Here is a 19,859-nt window from a genome sequence, read left to right as displayed (position 1 = left end):
ACAGATGTCCTTTAAGTGACAGAGAGAGACTAGTCTTTGAGTTCTGGGTCTTGTTATTTATCCTTGTTTGATATTCCAGTTCCACATCACAAAACTTAAGAGTGTAATTATGCCAAAATTAATACATAAGCAATCAGGTCCAATGTTACGCTAGAAAATTTACAGCAAAAATCACTTATTTGGTGTTGAGGATTTCTTGGCTGGGTGAGGGCATGTGAGCAATCCAGCCTTTAGCTGGGAACGAAGCATAAGTTTACAAAGTGCTGAAGCGGACAAGGACGCTGTGTCCTTGTACGCTGGGAAAAAGGAAGATAAGAAGAGCCTGCCCAACAACTCCTGGATGCCGAAGAATGAGATAAGTAACTGCTGGACACCTCGTGAAGAAGCTTGCACAGCCAATAGAGGATAAGATAGCGTCGCGTGAAACGGGGTATTGTACCAATTAGAGTATTGTATAAGGCGCGTGCACAAGTGCATAAGGTATATAACTGTGCTAAAAGTTGTAGTAAATGGGCTTCACTTGATGACATTGTGATGTCCCCTGTGGATCCTCCGCAACATTTGGCACCCGAACAGGGACCCTCAGATCAGCACCTTATCGTCTTTACGAGAATCTCTGGTGCAGCTGAACCGGCGAGGGAGTGGAGAAGCCAGCCGAGACTGTTCCTGCTGCCCCGGCAGGATGGCATGAGCTTCAGCTAAGCTGGGAAGAACGACATGAGCTTTAGCTGAGCTGGGAAGACGAGGAGATGCGCGTAAGCTTGAATCTTGCCCTGAGCTGGGAAGATGAGGAGACGCACGTAAGCTTGAATCTCGCCCTGATCAGGTGAGCAGTTGGAGAAGGAGATGGGGTTGGACAAAGAGCAGGAAGCAGTCCTAAAGCTCCTTTGTTATTTTCTCTCTGAGAGAGGACTGAAATTCGATAATTCTGTTTTAAAGGGGTTGCTTTTATGGGCCTGGAAGAAAGAACTTATCCCGAGTGTAAATGTCGCATTTGAAGAAGCGACCTGGGATAATATAGGCAAGGCGCTGTGGGACGCCATTAGCTGCAGGGGGGATAAGGTAAAGGAGGCAAACAAATACGTAGAGCACTGGAAGGTAATTCGAGACACGCTGGAGACAATGAGGGCGGACCGGCAGGCAGCCGCCGCTCTCTGCGCGGCGGTGACCCCCTCTGCTGCCTCCACGGCTGCCGCGTCAGCCCACCCCGCTGGAGTTGGGGGGACATTCTCTACACAGCTATCTCTACCCCCCCGAACATCCATCTCCGTTAACGCTAAGACGCTTGCACAGACACAGCCTTTGCCTATACCCAGCCAGGCCGCTGGCGCCGAAAAAATTCCCCCGTCTGTTACTCCGCAAGAGACAGGGGAATTACGGGGGGGCGATTGTCGCCCGACAGACCCGAAGCCGACAGACTCGGGGATGACTAATGCGGATAAACAGATTGCGGGGAACAGGGAACCATCTCCATCGGGTGGTGCGATGGAAGAGCTGAGGGAGGTGGTGAACCAGTTACAAAAACTGACAGCACGGTCGGGAGAACCAGAAGTGAGGGAGAAACGGTCATCCTCCCGAAAGGATGAACCGAGAAGGCAAGAGAACGAAGACTCTGGCCGTATACCAGCCCCGCTTTCTCTCCCCCCCTTCTCGCCGCCCCCTCCGGCGCTTCCTCCGGCCCCTCCCCTCCCGCCCCCTCCGGCCCCTCCCTCGGCCCCTCCCCTCCCGCCCCCTCCGGCCCCTCCCTCGGGCCCTCCCCTCCCGCCCCCTCCACCGCCCCCTCCGGCCCCTCCCCTCCCGCCCCCTCCGGCGCTTCCTCCGGCCCCTCCCCTCCTGCCCCCTCCGGCCCCTCCCTCGACCCCTCCCCTCCCACCGCCCCCTCCGCCCACTTGCAGCGGCGCGTGTCAGCCGGCCATGCAATGGCCGCCGCCAGCCGCGGCCGCGGCCGGACCCCGGGCAGAACCGTCCGCGCCCCCGCCCCCGCCCTTTCATCCATCCCGCCTCTCGGAACCACAGACGGTGAGACCAGCTGCGCCCGCGATAGGCGCGGAGTCGCCTGCAATAGCCGCTGCGGAAGAAAGGCAGAGACATTGGAGGGGAGTAATAAAAGATGCCATTATAGAAGGGACTATGCTCCAAGCATTCCCATTTATTGCACCAAATGGACAGAAAAAATGGGAGGCGTTTGACTGGAAGGTCATTGAGAAATTAAAGAATGCTGTGAGTCAGTACGGAATCAAATCTGCGTTAGCTCACCAAATACTGCAATTCATTTTTTCTGCTGATACGCTGATACCTCAAGATATTAAACAGCTAGCACAGTTGGTTTTGGAGCCCTCCCAAATGTTAGTGTTTTTCCGACAGTGGGAGATGCTCTGTGATCGGGAACAAGCAACACCACGACAACAAACAGATCCCTTATGGGGAGTAACCACGCAGATGCTGATGGGTTCTGGACCCTTCGCATCAGGGAACGCTCAGTTACAATGTATCACTGAGGTTCATCACCTATCACAGATCTTGGCGTATCAAGCTTTTCTTACCATACCAGACAAAATGCGAAGCCATACTTTTACTCAGGTGAAACAGGAGCCTAACGAACCTTTCACACAGTTTATTGATAGACTGCATAGGGCAATCTATGACCACCCTGACATGGATGAGGGCATGAAAGAAAAAATGTTCAAAATGCTCGCTTTTGAAAATGCTACTGAAAAGACACGCAAAGCATTGTGTAATTTGCCGAGAAATGCAGACGTGGTTGATATGATAGAATACATGAATCGATCAGTGGACTCGCAGAAAGCAGCCTATGTTGCCCCAGCTCTACAAGGAGCTATAAAGATGCATAAGGCCAGTAAGACACCCTTGGTCAAGTGTTTTAACTGTGGCAAACGTGGACACATTAGGAGCCAATGTACAGTTTCTGCTAACAATAAGTCCTGCAACAATTGTAAAAAAGTTAACCATACTGCCCCAGAATTCAAGAGGAAGGGAAACTTCACTCCGAGCGCGAAGGCCCCTCGCGCGACGACACAAATGCAAGGGGTTTGAGCTGCCAGCCCTCAGGCAGCCTCGCAACTACCAGATCCGCCACTGCAGGGAGCTCCGGAGTGGATGTGGAAACGGCAGTAGACGTTACGTTGGTGGATGCAGGGGTACACTTGGTGGATAGCAACATAAAGGGTCCATTGGGGTTCGGGCTTAGTGCGTTTTTAATGGGACGATCTTCAACAGCTCTAAAAGGAATTCTGGTAGTCCCAGGGCTTATTGATGCAGATTATTGTGGGACTGTGAAAATTATGATTCATGTTTTAATTCCTCCTGTTTCTATTCCTAAAGGTACCAGAATAGCACAATTAGTTCCATTCAGGTCGTGTGTTCCGAACCCAGGTGAAGTACAACGTGGAGATGGTGGATTCGGCTCCACAGGGAAACCGCAGGTATACTTTGCCATGGACATAACAAGAGGTAAACCAGAAAAGGTAGTGCACTTGAAAGGGCCTGACGGAGTTGTCGTCAAGAAACCAATGACAATCGATACAGGAGCTGATGTTACGATTATTTCACGATATATTTGGCCTCCATCATGGCCATTGATCAATCCAAATTTTGGTATTGCAGGGATAGGGGGCACACAAGCCACCTTAGTAAGTCAGCTACCCATTACATTTGTGTTCCCCGACGGTGAACACATTACGACATGTCCGTATGTCATGACTACCCCAACTGAATTGTTCGGCCTCATAGGCCGTGATTTATTGAGCCAAATGAAGGCAATGTTAGTGACCCATCCTTTTTAGGAGCAGTCACTGAGGGGCAGCCAATCCTGAAAATTAGCTGGAAAACAGATGAGCCTGTTTGGATTGATCAGTAGCCACTAAATTCTGAAAGGCTGCTAAAAATACAAGAGTTAGTTGAGGACCAATTGAGAGCGGGACATGTTGTTCCTTCTACTAGTCCATGGAATACACCAATATTTACCATTCCCAAGAAAAGTGGGAAATGGACACTGTTACATGACCTTAGAGCTGTGAATGCGGTGATGCACAGTATGGGAGCCCTGCAGCCAGGTTTGCCATCTCCAGTTATGCTTCCTGAAGAATGGGATTTGTTAATTATAGATCTAAAGGATTGTTTTTTCACCATTCCCTTGCACCCAGATGACGCTGAACTGTTCGCCTTTTCGCTACCATCAATTAATAAGGCAGAGCCCTATAAGAGATACCACTGCGTCGTGTTACCGCAAGGAATGCGCAATTCCCCCACGATGTGTCAGGTGTATGTGGCCTGGGCATTAGAGCCTGTAAGAAAGCAGTTTCCTCAGTTAATCATTTATCATTATATGGATGACATTTTGATAGTGGGAAGGAACTTGCCACAGGATGAAATTTTAACTCAATTACAGGACACCTTAAGCCATCGCGGATTAATAATCGCCCCTGAAAAGGTGCAAATGTCAGCACCTTGGAAGTATTTGGGGTGGCACATAGATGCTAGCAATGTTAAACCTCAGAAGGTTCAAATAACATCAGAAATTTTAACGGTGCATGATGTCCAGAAGCTTGTGGGAGATATCCAGTGGGTGCGGAATCTTTGCGGTATCACTAATGACGATATGGCCCCTCTGCTAGAACTCTTGGGTTCGAGCGCACGTGCAGATGAGAAATGGGAAATGACATGAGAACAGCAAAAAGCCTTAGAATATATATCAAAGAAAATTGCATCTAGCTTTGCATCCAGATGCAATGAGGATTTACCGATCATGTTGATGATCATTAATACAGGGGACTCTCAGAGGCAACACCCTTATGCGGTAATTTGTCAGTGGGACACAAAGCGCTCAGATCCCTTGAGAATTCTGGAATGGGTCTTCTTGGCCATACGGCCAGACAAATCTATTGTAACCTGATTGGAATTATTTGCACAACTGATCATTAGGGGAAGAACAAGGATTGTAGAGATTGCAGGAACGGAACCAGAAATGTTGCTGATACCTCTGGTAAAGTGGTATTTGGAATGGGGAATTCGGCATTCTGTAGCGTTACAAGTGGCATTAGAGGAGTTTGGAGGTACAGTAAGTAATCAATATCCAAAGCAAAAGTTGTGGTCACTATTGGAACAGCAAACCTTTGAGCAAAAACCATGGAGGTCGGAAACACCTGTACACGGGGTAACAGTGTTTACTGATGCTGGGAAAAAGACAGGTACGGCCGCCTGTACGTGGAAAGATGCTAACAATCAGTGGTGTGAGCATGTTGAAAAAGGAGAGCCTGGGGATTCCTTACAGATGCTAGAATTAAAAGCCGTGATTTGGGCACTGCAGCATTGGGCTAAGGAGCCGCTGAATATCATATCCAATTCTCTTTATGTAGTTGGGGTGGTACAAAGGATGGAAAGAGCAATGGTAAAGGAGGTCACAAACAAAAGATTGGGCATGTTGTTTTTGTCATTACTACGCTGCTTGAACTCTCGGAGTGTAGAGTATTTTATAACACATATAAGAAGTCATCAAAAGCTACCAGGTTTGTCAGAGGGAAATGACAGAGCTGACCAATTGGTTGCAGCAGCATGGGAGCCTCCTCCAGGGAATTGTTTTCAACAAGCACGGCAATCACATGTGCTCTTGCACCAACCCGCTAGGATGTTAGCAAGGCAATTTGACTTACCACTTACTGATGCCCAAGGTATCGTTAAAGCATGCCCCGATTGTCAAAAGCAAGGGCTGGGCTTGGGCTGTGGGGTTAACCCACGAGGTCTTTTGCCATTGCAGTTGTGACAAATGGATGTCACCCATGTCACGTGGTTTGGTGCAAAGCGTTATGTGCATGTGTGTATTGATACCTATTCTGCTGCCATGTGGGCCACGGCACAAACTGGAGAAAAGGCCTTACATGTTGAACGACATCTTCACGCTTCCTTTGCAGTGCTGGGTGTGCCTAAGGAAATTAAGACGGACAACGGCCCGGCCTATGGTTCTACACGATTTGCTCGATTTTGTAATTTGTGGGGAATTCACCATGGTACGGGTATTCCACATCTTCCCACAGGACAGGCTATTGTCGAACGGGCCAACCAAACCTTAAAGAGCATGCTGCAAAGACAAAAGGGGGGGACCCAGGGCTTACTCCCAGAGGAACGATTGGCCAAAGCCTTATTTGTGCTAAATTATCTTAGATTGACAGGTGATCACGAAGACCCACCAATGGTAGTGCATCATGCTCTTTTACAGGCGGAAAGGACGCAACAAAGTACAGGAATCATGGTAATGTATAAGGACCCAGAATCCGGGAAATGGTGCAGACCAGCAGAAATAAAACTTACTGGGAGAGGGTATATGTGTCTGCTTACAGATCGAGGCCTTCGCTGGATCCTGGCTAAGTGGGTCAAGCCATGGCTTCGCACTGATGCTGGACCCGGAACTGTCCCAACGGCAACTGGCACGGCACCGGCGGGTGCTGGAGCCACTGATCCGACAGATTCTGACTAATAGAGTATTACACTTTAGAGGACTAGCGGACATTGAGTCTTTCAGAGAGGTTTTTGGTTAGGGCATTATAAGGATTTATCACTTGTAGAAGACTTAGAACAGCGTGCCTTATTGTATATAGAACTTGCTTTAGGTAAAAAGTGTGTTAAGCATAATTTGATTAAACATAGTGTGATTACGGGAAGACAGTGTGGGGTAAACGTAAAAGTTAGTTAAAGCCAAAATTAGGGGTAAGGTCTATTTCCATCAATAACCTGGGAATGAGGTTGATTGTGTTTCCACAGATACAGGCCCACGACGGACTCCTGTTCGATTTGTACGACCATCATCATCTGGAGCATCATAGATGGTGCGGCAATATGAATACCACCTCAGCCAAAAACTAACGTATAGGTCACCTTGGCTAACATAACAGGTCAAGATTCTCTGTGCATCGCAACCGCATCATAAAGCCCATGAACCAACAGACAAGATGGCTATGACTCGTGCAGCATGCCTGGCCAGCGAGCACATGCGTCATAGGTTGCAACTGAGGCGGATTTTGGCACCCGCTAGCCACGTGTGCTGAAACCCGTTCCTCTGCAAATGCATAAATACCGGGCTTTTCCGAAGAGCATCGGGCTGGTGTACGGTAAGGCCATCGTTGCCTCTGTGGGGACGCCCACGGAAAGCTGGCACCTACCGATTGCTGGGCTGAGTTCACAGAGCAAGATGGCACAAGAATGCATGGATGGTTCATCTTCCTCATAGTCCTCATGGTTCGGGTCATTAGGGGTAACGGGTTGGCTTAAAGAATTATGGGCATTGTTGTAGTTATTGTGATTTTAGCTATTGTAATAATTTTACCTTGTTTAGCTTGTTAAGAAAAAAAAAAAAAAAGTCATCCCAAGTTATTAAGCAAGCCTGGATTGCTCAAAAACAAAAAGGGAGATTTGTTGAGGATTTCTTGGCTGGGCGAGGGCATGTGAGCAATCCAGCCTTTAGCTGGGAACGAAGCATAAGTTTACAAAGTGCTGAAGCGGACAAGGACGCTGTGTCCTTGTACGCTGGGAAAAAGGAAGATAAGAAGAGCCTGCCCAACAACTCCTGGATGCCGAAGAATGAGATAAGTAACTGCTGGACACCTCGTGAAGAAGCTTGCACAGCCAATAGAGGATAAGATAGCATCGCGTGAAACGGGGTATTGTACCAATCAGAGTATTGTATAAGGCGCGTGCACAAGCGCATAAGGTATATAACTATGCTAAAAGTTGTAGTAAATGGGCTTCACTTGATCACATTGGTCTGTGTGTGATGTCCCCTGTGGATCCTCTGCAACAATTTGGGGGCTTTGTTACTTCTTGACGTTACCTTGTCTTCCCAAATCCAAAATGGATTGGTTTAGAATCTCCAAATTTGAGTGCTACTTGATTCTGAAATAGAGGCTATAATTAGCATTTCACAAATCTATTTCTGGAAATATAGTTAGTGTGGAAAAAATTTACATTATTAGAAAGTTTCAGTGACTAAAAAATATTTGAATGGTTTCACGTATTCCTCTGGCTGAAGAGAGTAGGTCAACTACATCTCTTCTCCAGGAGTTCATCCATGGACTCAGTCATGTCCTCTTTCCTTGATTTATGTGAAAGCAAATCTCCATTATTTTTTTCCCCTAGTTTTACCATGCAGTTTATAGTGCCTGTTTTTAGTAACTATTCTGATTTCATAATAGTCAGTACTGACTGTTAATGGTGATCAAACTGCCTTAGAATATTCCACAAGACCATGAGAATTCCTAAGTATTAACGATATGAATCTGTTCTGTTCTGCGTGTCTCCCTCAAACAGAACATGCCTGTTTCCCAGTTACCGTGAGACCGTCAATAATCACTGATAAATAATAGTTCTGTTCTGTAGTTTTGCCACGATCCATTTAAGTTTCTACTTTTCCACTCTCAAAGTGCCTGACAAAGAGTGCGTGAAGAACACATGAATAGTTATCTCAACACTACCTTTTAACTATGTTTTGTAAAAGTAGAGAAATGAGCCACATCATGCTCAGCATTTTATACCACCTCCCCTTCCGCTTCTAGGTTTTAATCGTTATGGTTTTATTAGGACAATGTAAGCATTAATACTGTGTTTCATGATATATTCCCTAAAATCATTGGCTTCCACCTGTGGTTCCGGAGCTGCCTCTTCCTTCATGTTACATAAACACAGCAGTGATGCAAGAGCAGATGGGGAATAAAAAATACCGTGGCTGGTAATCAAGCAGGTGTTTAGTTGTACTCTTGTCCTCTTTCTGTATCAGAGGACAGTTATGAGGGGCAGCAGCAGTGTTGATCCCCCACACGTGGACTTTTCCACATGACTGTAACTTTTCTAATCCTAAGGACTGATGGAAACATGGTCGCTTGAAGTAGGTCCTTCTTCCGTAGCAGTGACGTAAGAACCCAAAGAAGACGACAGCTGCTGAGACTGCTTCCACTTGAGGTATGGAGAAAGGTTAAAAATAACATGCTGCAGTGTCAGATCTTTTCAGACTAAAATACTGTAATCTCTAGTAGTGTACATACTACCATGATCTACAGGAATAAGACAATTATTTCATATGGCAATAGATTAGCTAGAGGTGGAAGGATTCATTTCTATTTTTTACAAATGCTTTGATTTACAGTCTTGGAAAGGAAGATCTTTTTGTATTTTGCAGCATCTTTTTTATACCAAATAAAGCCAGATAATTGTGTATCATTAAGGTGGTAGCTCTGTTCTTTGAATGGAGTTGAATACTTACATTTCAGAAATTCAATGCAACTATGTACATACACAAAATAGTTGATAGAGGTCTAATCATCACAGCATTTTAATTGATTTCTGGAGTTATCTGTAGGCTTTGATTCTTTTTGTGTCGAAGAAAGCTCAACTTTTTCTTTTGTGTAAGATTAAGTGCATGAGTTACGACTGACTGCAGATGTAGAATGTATAAAATTTGAGTTTATTGTACCGTAACAAAAGAGAAGGGAGGAAACAGGGCAGGAGTCTGAGACTTCTGGTGAGAAGAGTGACTGCTAAGAAATCCATGTAGAAGTCTTAGTGCTTTGTGAATTCAGAGAAACTAGCTTATTGTGCATCTTTTTTCTAAGGACGTGTTCTGCTTTATTTTGATGCTGAGTGTATATTTCATAAAAGAAAATTCATTTGATTTAAAAATAGTTGGATAGCAGGCAGCTGTTGTCACGTAAGCGTGTTGAAGATGTGCACTCCTAATACCTTGTCAGAAAATGATACCCAGCTCCTTAGCATTCAGTGATTTTTGCATAATGCTTACCTCAGTTACATATGGAAAGCAACTGGGAAACATTAATCTCCTCCCCTTTTTTTTAAGCCCTAGTTTTAACCCTGCTACCTTTAGCTAGTTAATATTTTTTCTCCTGCAGTTGGAACTAAAGCTTGTACTAAGCTTATAAGCCTTGCACTGGTCTCGAGAGCATTTCTCAGTTTGGCTGTTCAGAGATGATGAGATACCTTTTGAATGTTCTAGCATGTCAGTTCAAAGTTTCTAGGTGACATTTGTGTTAGTGGTGAACATAGTTCTCTTGATGAGAGCTTTTTGCTCAGTTCAGTGAAAGCAAAGGGGCTAGAAGACAGCAAGAGTTGCATGGGGTCTGTCTGTATTGGTAAGTAAGAGGGCCAGGAACTAGTCCCTTGGCCCACAGACTGGTACCCTAACTGGCCATATCTGCACCACAGGGGAATCTCTGTACGGGGAGTGAAACTTGCTTTAGACTTGTCCATGTTGTCTTCTGGGAACGGTTCCTGTCCTAGGCAGTTCCTTGAATTGCGCCTGGGCCCGCTTTGGCAGTACAGGTGAGCACTAGGCCAGCGCTCAAGCTTGCATCCTCATCTTCTTTTACTTAGCGGTAAAGACAGAGGTGTACAAGCTGAAGCATCTTGCTAACAATGATAGCTCCTTAACCATAGGGTGCAGAGCAAAGAAATGGTTAACAGCAGTCGTAAGACATCCCCCCGTCCCCATATCCCTGATGTGAGATTTAACTACTCTTCCAATGCTTACACGGCTGACAAACCAAAGAAAGGAAGGAGGAAACAGGGAGCGGTTGTCTCATGGCTACACCTGAGTAACTCTGGGGATGGGCATGATTACTGCAGGAAAAATATCCTTTAGCTTCAACTTGTCTCCACTGAAAACAGATTAAGTTGCGGGACATCACATAAACTTTTTTTAGTGACTCATCTGGCACTTCCCCAGCTGAAGCATCCCCAAGTTCCTCTTGTGTCCATCACCACCCTCCATATCGGCTCCTTCCAAGGGCCCGTCCTTTCGCTCCTACTGCTTTGACCAGGTACCACCTGCTCCTCCTAGTGCTGAGATGGGCATGTTTTGCCTTGCATTGCCCCAACTTGTCACAGGTCTGGCTCCCTGATCCTGAGTGCTTGTGGTTTGTGCTTTGTCATAGCAAAGTCCTGGTCCTTGCTGTCTTATGGACGACTATGCTTATGCAGCCATCAAAATGTGCAAAACATAGTAGGAACCACCTGAACAAAAGCGAGATGGGCCAGCCAGCACTGCTGTCCGTACTTGGATAAAAGGGTGGCCCGTTGTGCTGTGAACTTGTGGACAGTGTGGAAGATAAGGGTCTGCAACTCTGGGGCGATGTGGGGCTGTAACAGCCAGCGATTACCTCGGTTAGTGTTACACTTTTGGACTCTACTGACAATGTTGTCATTGATGTCAGTCAGCGCAGAGACTGCAAGGCATGTCGGGGTGAAGGCCAGGCCTCAGTAGCCTGATATACCTGCATGACCTTGGAGAGCCAAAAAAGTTCCCTACCTCTTCCAGAGTGGTCAGATAATTGACCTAAACCAAAGACCCCACCGGGGAGTGGGGTCAACATGGGAACATGTGGTGTGACATACTGCTGTGGGGGTGGGCCTCCTTTAAACCATACTGTCAACGCACTTTTAATGCTCCTTGTCTATGCTCAAACAGCGGCCCCTGCAGGCAATGCCCCAACTCTCCGCCACCTGCGCAGATACGTATCTCGCTCTTTACCATCTCTCACACATACGATCTTGTAAAACCTTGCGATTAAAATGCTTTTACTTTTTTTTTTCAAGCTCAAAACCAGGGAGGAATACTAACCACAACCGCCTTTGCCCACATACAGATGCATTTATCAGTCTGCCTCAAGCAGCCGCTTCTTCCGCTAGAAATGACACAGCTGTGGGCTTTACCACAGTGTTTAAAGCAAATCATTTCAGTGGCAGGAAGAAATGCATGTGGTTCATAACATCATTATTGTTTTCAGCTTTAAAAAAAAAAAGGTAGTAATTTCAAAAGGAAAGGCACTTTATAAAGATGTGGTTATAACCTTCACATTTCTGCAGGTACATGGGTATTGACACACCAACTTCAAGCCAAAATAAGACTAGAGACGACCCAAAACTTTCCTAGGCCGTGGCACTGCCACCAGCTTGTCATTCCCTTGCCTCCCACCACCACTTCTTGACCTAGGACTCCAGTCTGACAAACAGCAGTGCTCTCACCCCCTCCTCTGCCAGCTGCTCATATGTATTTATTTAGACTGCACACTTCGCTTTTTATGCTATTTGTATTGCAAAATACAGAAATGTACTATTTATGATACCCTAGAAGATCATGTGCATGAGAAGAGGCAAAGACTGGAAGAAATAAAAATAAAGACTAGAAAGTATAGGCAAAAACTCTTTAAAATAGTTGAAGTGGTACCAATTGCTAGTAAAATGCCTGTTCATTAACTATGACACTTTGTGTAGATATAAAATAGAAGCTATTTTTGAGAACTAATAATGAATGCTGCCTAAATGAACAACAGAGAACTAAAATGAGAGAAAAAATGAAAAAAAATGTAGGAGGAGACATTCGTATCAGGTACAAGATAATTACAAAGGCTTTCAGAAGACAGACTATTGCTAGGTACAGTTTGAAGACAAATGTTAATCAACAGGAAAAAAATCCCTGCTTACCAAGGGAAGCACACAAGATTTCAAAATAAAATTTTTTCTTTGTTTAAGATTAAACAAATAAACCAGACTTAAAGGCAGCAACTGAGTGCTGATGGGTATGACTGGAGTTGCATATGGAAGCAGGAGTGTATAACGTTTGGGGTGACACTGTCTGGAAATGGCTCTGGTCCTGCCTTGCATCTCAGAATAATCTAGCTGAGGTTTTACTTTTTAAGACAGACTGTTTTTGAAAAAGAAATTGGGGTCTTATTATTTAAAAAAAACCCCACAATTGGGAGTTTTCTGATAAAAGAAATTTTAAGGGGAATTCATTGAAAAGGAATCTTCCCACTTCTCAACATTCACACAAGAACATTGCTGTATTTTTTCCTTCAGCTCCAATCCTACTAGAGAGGCAGCCAGAGAAGATGCACTTCACTCACTGGCTGGCTCTGCGAGTGCTGCTCCACCATCCCTGGCTGTCCTGATGGAGTGAAGCAAGACTCTACAGCCAATTCTTACCTCGGTCTGATGCTAGAATGGTAGTTAATGGGGGGGGGGGGGGGGGCAGGGGCGCACACCAGGTTATAGGGACAAAGTGGGGGACAGAGGGCACTTCACCTCACTTCTTTAGAGCCCCAGGAGGAACTCTGAAGGAGAATTCCTCCTGGAGGAGCCTGACCCAGCACAACTTTCCATGATGCCTCACAAAACCAGCTATGGCTTGAAGTCCACCTGCTCCCAGAGTTCAGGAATTGCTGCCCCTTTTCTTCTCAAGAGCTTTCATTAGGTCAGACATGAAATCTGCTTGCTTGCCTCCACCCCCTATTGGAGGTGGCCCAGCTGACCGTGGCTCTCCAGCTTGTCCTGTGTTTTCTAGCCTTTTTGAAGGAAGTGGCACAGGTTTCTTTGTCGGAGGTGGTGGCTTACTGGAGACAGGTGGAGGTGGAGGGGGTAATGGCAGGTCTACATTACCACTGCTGGACGCTGGTGGTGGTGGAGGCACAAAATCAGGAGGAGGTTCACAGAAATCAGATGGTGGTGGTGGTGGTGGTGGAAAATCAATCTTCAGTGTAGGTGGTGGTGCTGGAAAGCTGTCTGGATCTGTTAGGAAAACGCCGCTGTCTCGTTTGATTTTGGAGGGTAGAATTGGTGAAACAGAAATAGCAGATGACCGCCTTTCAGGTGGAGGAGGGGGCTGCAGTGAGTTCCCCCTGCTCTGGTATTTCTGTGGCCTCATCACCGACTGTGCCAGGCCAGGTGCACTGACGTTATTTGACTTATCCTTTAATAAGCAGAAGGAATAAAAGGACAAGACACAGTCAATGCATGTGTAAACTAATGCCACTGCCTAAGAACAGTGAAAAGATGTGAAAATGTACGAGAAGAGTACAGTAGACAGACAGCAAAATGAAGTAGAATACATTTTGTCTAAAGAGTGCAAATAGTATTTTGTTTTCTTTCTGGAGCTGCCCACAGAGCTTTGACAGTGGAAACCTCCATATTGACAGTATTCATAGTGCTTCTTCGAGTCCTGTCCTCAGAAAATGAGTGCTTTTAAAATTTCAAAGAATTGCAGTTAGTAAGACATTAAAGATACTTTCTTGATGTTCCACCCTGCTGTTCATTCCCTGAGAACATGAAGACTTAAAAAAAAGATCTGTGCTATGTTTTTACATCCAAAAGTACTGAGCAAGATTTGAGAACATAAAAAGCAGAGTAGTTTTGGCTCTCATCCCCATTGTACCTCCATCTCCCATTCTAGCTGTGACTGCTGGATCTCTGGATAAAGCTAAAATAATGAAGTCACCTATCCCTGCCAAACTCATTAGACACAACAGCAGTGAACTGGGAAGAAGTTGGAGAGATTTGGGAATTTAAAGTTTACATGTCTGGATTCACTGTCCCCAGCACTCTGCAGCATGGTGTGACATGCATTCACCCACAGGGTAGTGCAGTGGGGCCCCTCCATGTGGGAGGCAGAGCACTGCAAAGCACTGTGCAGAGAGGCACTTGGGAAAGCCATCTGTCACAATTCTGCGTGGTGCACAGCACGGGAAAGATACTCCACCAGTGACCTGGCAAGGGCCACTGATAAGCCTGAGGAAGGGTGTCTTCCGCCTGCTGGGCAAGGCACATGCACATACCTTCTCCACTTTCAAATCAATAGTGTGACAAACAGGTCCTTTAAGCCACTAAGTTCTAGCCATGTCTGCAAGGTCACGAGATGTTCAAACCCTCTGACAACTTTTTTGAAGGAAAAATGAATCAAAGTATCCATCATACAAGTGAAGAAAAATACAATGTAGGATAGCAGTTCATTATGGAGATGTTTATTTTGACAAACTTTTAGGTGGCTTTTCTTTTAAATTGTGTTCACTAGTCGACACTCTGAAGATAAATAAAGCCCATTTGGTGATATCTGAATATAATTTGCTCCTTTTTTTTTTTTTCAGGTAACAACTGATAGCTGTTGACAGTTACTACACAAACATGCTATCTATTCTTGCAAACCTGTGGAGAAGCCTGCTGTCCCGAAAACAAAGCTTTGTAACACATTACTTTCTAGTTATGCTAATTTATCAGTTTGGATCCAGCTAGCTTAGTGCTCTAACTGTAGCACAGTGCACCCTGAAAGATTTCAGCTTGATCCTTAGGTTCCAGGCTTGTAGAAGCCATCAGATGAAGAAGGCAGCATGTTTCCTTCTGCTAGAGAAAAGTGTTCTGCAACCCTGCAGTCAGCAGTACTAATTCTGGCATTAGCTAAGTATAACATGCATGCCTTCTCTTCCTCACTCTCCTTGCCTACAAAGATGGAAGTAAATGAGACACAGGAGGAGGGAACCACTGGCTGAGTTCTGAGAACGTGATCTACTCCAGAGGAAGTGAGGTTCAGAACAGAGAAACGGATCTTTTTAAAGGAGGAACTCAAAGACAGAAACAAGCAGCTTAGGACACATAATGCAGGTGACAGAAAAATCCTAAGAATTTCACTTCCCTTGTCCTGTGCACTTTATGCATGGTGGAGGGATTGAATAATGAACTGCAAACAAATGAAGGGTTTTTTTTCTGTGGGATGTTTTTGAAGTCCTCATACTGTAGCCTACTGATACTTTTACAGCCAGAGATGGTGCAAGTAGACAAAATTTGAACCTTAACCAAGGAATGCATTTAGAGCCTAGTGAAAACATGTAATGTTTTCCCTTACATCTTCACACTTAATCCTTTCTTACATGCTTATCTTCAGCTGTGCACAGTGTTCCCTGTTGAAAACACTACTGTATCCTTTGTGTTCCTAAGGCAAGACCTGTTTTCTGGCAGAGACAGAAAACAGCACCAAGGTTCTGGCAGCATGGAGTCTTTGAGACTGTCCCAGTAGGCACATTCCTGTTCGTGCTATGTGAACTCACAGCTATTTGTTCTGAAGAATGGAAGTGGTGGATGGCTGTGCCTTCACCTCCCATCAGTGGCTCCTTCCTTCTGTGCAACAGGCACACTGTTTGCAGTGTGTAAAGCATGAGGAGGGGCAGCAAGGAACCAGACACTTTGCACAGGAGCCAAATCCTTGACACAACAGTACACTGGCACTTTGAGGGAGGAAGACAGTGGGTGAAGAAAAACAAACTTGAAGAACTGTTTCACAGGTGACATTTAACTAGTTAACTGCTGACCTGTACCTCCAACGTGTCCACTTTCTTCTGAGTCTCTGGAAATTCTGCACTGGAACGACGAACTATTTGGGGAATCTGTCCATTTGACTGAACAGCACCTGTGACAAGGAGAGGAGACAGAGGGAAGAGTGTGTTACATTTTTGTGATATTAACCAGATCAGGGAATAGCAAGCTAAGAAAGGGCTATAAAAACATCTTTACAACTTCCACCAAGTAACCGCTTGTTTTTTATACATAATTCAGTAAAATCCATGAGAATGTCTGTTTTCTACTTCAGGCTTATTTTGTGACTTTTCATATTCAGTTCATTACCTAAGGAAAATCAATAAGATACCTTATATTAAAACTAGTATCTGTCCACATGTCTCCATGGTTGTAGCTGACAATCCTACAGAAGTGCAAGTGGCAGAATTATGAAGACATATGACAGAAATTATCAGAGTGTGTAGAGGTGTTGACAAGTGAAGAGCTTTTTCTTGTGACTATTGTAAATGGTGATTACAGAAGGGGACCATTAAGGCTGACACAGGAATAGAGAAGGGGAGCTAGCTTTGGAAGGGAAGCTAAGCAGAAATCAAACTGGCCCACCCTCTGGCCTTCCATTGTTTAAATACCTGTCTTTCATAACAGCATTTTGAAGTTTGTAGTGTGCTGTTGTTTGTATTGCATGTTTTTCTTCCTTTACTTTAAGCTAAAGATTAAAAGCACCATAGTTTCATATCAGTAAGAGTCATGAGAGGTGAAGGTTTGAACTCCTACAGAGGGGCTGATCCATTTTCTTTAGTAAATGAGCTAACAGCTCTTAAACTTCTCCCCATCTGGAATCACAGATGATTTGTGAACTTCACTGTGTTCTCAGATTAGTGAAGATCTGCTAGCTGGCTAAGTTAAAGCTCTGCAAAACGTCTGCCCACCATTGCTGTGTTTGTAAGGGATATGCATAAATAACCTAGTACTGTCAAATGGAATAAGTGAATGTGAGACCAAAGGACAAATTTGTGCATTTAATTATGAAAAAATCCCCAGCCCCTGTGTAGTCTGATAAGGATTAAATAAACTCTCCAGTTTAGTCTAGGATTTTGGAAGTTGTACACGTCAAAGTAGTAGATAGTGTTTGGTGCCTAGATACATACATTTGTAAACGTTAATGACTGCCTTAGCTCTACTATAATTTACAGTTCTGAGATCCAGTGAAGTTCAACTCATGTACTTCTTGGATGCTAGTGAACCCTTAGCTGTCTACATATAAGTTTAAGCACAACAATGATTTTAATCTTAACATGTACTTTTCTGATTAGCAAAGAGGTTCCATGAATAGGATAAAAAATAGAATAAATTATTTTTATTGCCATGCCTACGAATCACACGATTGACAGAGAAGACAAACTCTGCAGTGTACTGAATTTACTAGGGCTATTTAGGCTCCAAGGGATGACAGAAGATGGTCTTAAGTCCTTGTGTTTTATGCCTGTGCCTGCATGTTGTTCAGCATATTTAATCAAAAGTAACATTTTGATCATTCAAACTGCAGTCTCTGCTGAAGGACCAACATGGAAGTCAATAAAGAGATAAAACCAATCTTGTGGCTCGAAGTGCTTAGTGGAGAGAGATGTAAATCCCTGGGTTCTGTGGCCATGCCCACAAGTGGAGCAAGTTGTCTACTGGTCATAGCAGAGCAGGAGTTGGGCTTCCCACTGCTCAAAGACATTGCTGCCCTCAGTCATGCTGAGATTTAACTAAATGGAAGAGAGCAGAGAGATCCACTCTATATAATGCAAGGTATAGTGTTCTACTTGGCACATATGATATACCAGAAAGCTGGGACATGCCTAAATGGTAATCTGTTTCTTCTTCTGTTAATGGATTTCATAAACTATGCAAGACTTGAAAGCAGCAATGGATATATCAACTCCTGCCAGATACCTTCATATATGCTATACACAAAGTCAGTCAGCTAAAGGAACCCCAGTCAATCCAATATGTCAGTTCATGCATTCTATTATCAAGATTTATTTTTATTTTAAATGTTATAGTATTCTTTGCAAGTCAATTTCTCTAAAATTTTATGTTGAATTCATATTTGTTTTAAGCAAAAAAAGGTCGTCCAAATATAATGCAAAATTATAGATACACAAAATATGTAATGCAAAATATTGAGCCTCGTAATCATACGGAACATCTGAATAAAGCAATATCCTTCATCTTTCAAACATAATGATATTGTGCTGGTGCACAACATACACTGTTTTTTTAGTGTCCAAAGACACACATAGTGAGGCAGAGAGGCAAACAAAATATTTTGCCTGAGATGCGCCTGGCACTTGGGACACTTCAGAACCACGGACTATGCAGTTTGGGGTGTAAGCGAACACATGAATGCTGGCTACAGCAGTGTGACCAGAGAATACAGGCTACATGAGATGGCAAGAACAGAAGTTCCACCTGCCTTCCTGAGCATGGCTTTTGGCTGCCACTGAAGTTAACAGAGTACAGTTCCCTGCTAAGCTCACACAGGACTGTAGTTTTCTATAGCAGATTTTAGCCTATACTAAAATCAGACCATATAAATGGCTATACAGCCTTTTGAAAACAGAACAGAAGAAAACATGCTTTGTTCCATTTCCAAAACATGAGCCAACAGCTGCTCATAGTCAGGCAGTTCAGGTTATAGTATTATAGTTGGGCCCCATGTTTTATATAGGGCAGTAATGATAACTGTAAGACAGCAAGAATCACAGTGACTTGCCTCAATTGGAATGCTAATGATCCTTGAGAGATATTTCCATAGAGACAACATACATGACTGAAATCTTTCCAGGCTACTTAAACATTTAATGGGATCCATTAGTTAAGATTAACAGTGTATTTTATGATCACATGCAGTGTTCCCGGATTCTAGTCAGGAGCTGAAGTTATACAGATGTATAACACACTTTATAAGGCCTTGATCCTGCCCATATCCAGTACAGACTGCAGCACCAGTGTGGAGCCCCACTGACCAGCCACCTCTCTACTGCCATCAATACCAGAACACAAAATGCTCTACAACTGTCCCATCCACCCTTGCTAAAGTACCCCCACGCACAATCATCAGAAAAATTCCCTGATCTCAAAACAGTCTGTTTTGGGTCTCCCTACCCCAAATGTGCATTTATTACCATGATTTGACTCCAAGGAATAGTAAAAAGACCTTCCCCTTCTCACACGTACTGAGAAAAGGTAAACTAAAGCCTTGGAAAGGTGTTTGAAGGATTTTGAATTGTCTATATGAGAAGTCACAATATTAACTGCCAACACTGATTTTGACTTTGCCTGTCTTATGACAGTAAGTACCTGGCCAGCATGTCCTTCCTAATAAATAAAGCGTATCTTAAGCATGTAAACTAAAAACATTCATGCAAGTTACAGCTAGTATCATGCAGCATTGTATCTGTACAATGATAAAATAGGTAACAGCAGTATGATGAAGCTACTGGAAGAGTAAAGTTAGAGAATAATCCAATCCTTTCTTCCCCTGCATCCTTCTCCTAACACCCACATTGTTATCACTCAAATCAGTAAAAGGCTAGGGAAGAAAGTGGCTCACTCTGTAAGTATCTCTTTCTGAAATGATTATTCTCAGAATATCACACTCATCCCTTTTACTCATTGGAAGAAAAGCCAGCGTACAGATGGGCAAACAGCAAACTTCAAGACATGGACCATCAGTC

General features: G+C 44.3%; 1 protein-coding gene across 2 annotated transcripts in view; it reads right to left on the bottom strand.

Annotated features, from left to right (window-relative positions):
- Positions 1-9,445: 9,445 nt before the first annotated feature.
- APBB1IP (amyloid beta precursor protein binding family B member 1 interacting protein) overlaps positions 9,446-19,859 on the bottom strand; it is a 72,530-nt gene continuing 62,116 nt past the window's right edge. Inside the window, exons 13-14 of one of the 2 annotated variants that reach the window (XM_069777369.1) lie at positions 16,149-16,246; positions 9,446-13,762 (exon numbers count right to left, since the gene is read on the bottom strand). In XM_069777369.1, the coding sequence (XP_069633470.1) occupies positions 13,226-13,762; positions 16,149-16,246 (635 nt within the window). In that variant the 3' untranslated portion in view covers positions 9,446-13,225. The remainder of the gene's footprint in view (positions 13,763-16,148; positions 16,247-19,859) is intronic. The other variant, XM_069777379.1, reaches the window with a different exon arrangement.

The sequence above is a fragment of the Haliaeetus albicilla genome, chromosome 2 (genome assembly GCF_947461875.1).
Source record: "Haliaeetus albicilla chromosome 2, bHalAlb1.1, whole genome shotgun sequence".
In the NCBI taxonomy this organism is placed as follows: domain Eukaryota; kingdom Metazoa; phylum Chordata; class Aves; order Accipitriformes; family Accipitridae; genus Haliaeetus; species Haliaeetus albicilla.
The sequence above is the reverse complement of the archived record's forward strand: the minus strand, read 5'-3'. Positions and strand labels throughout refer to the sequence as shown.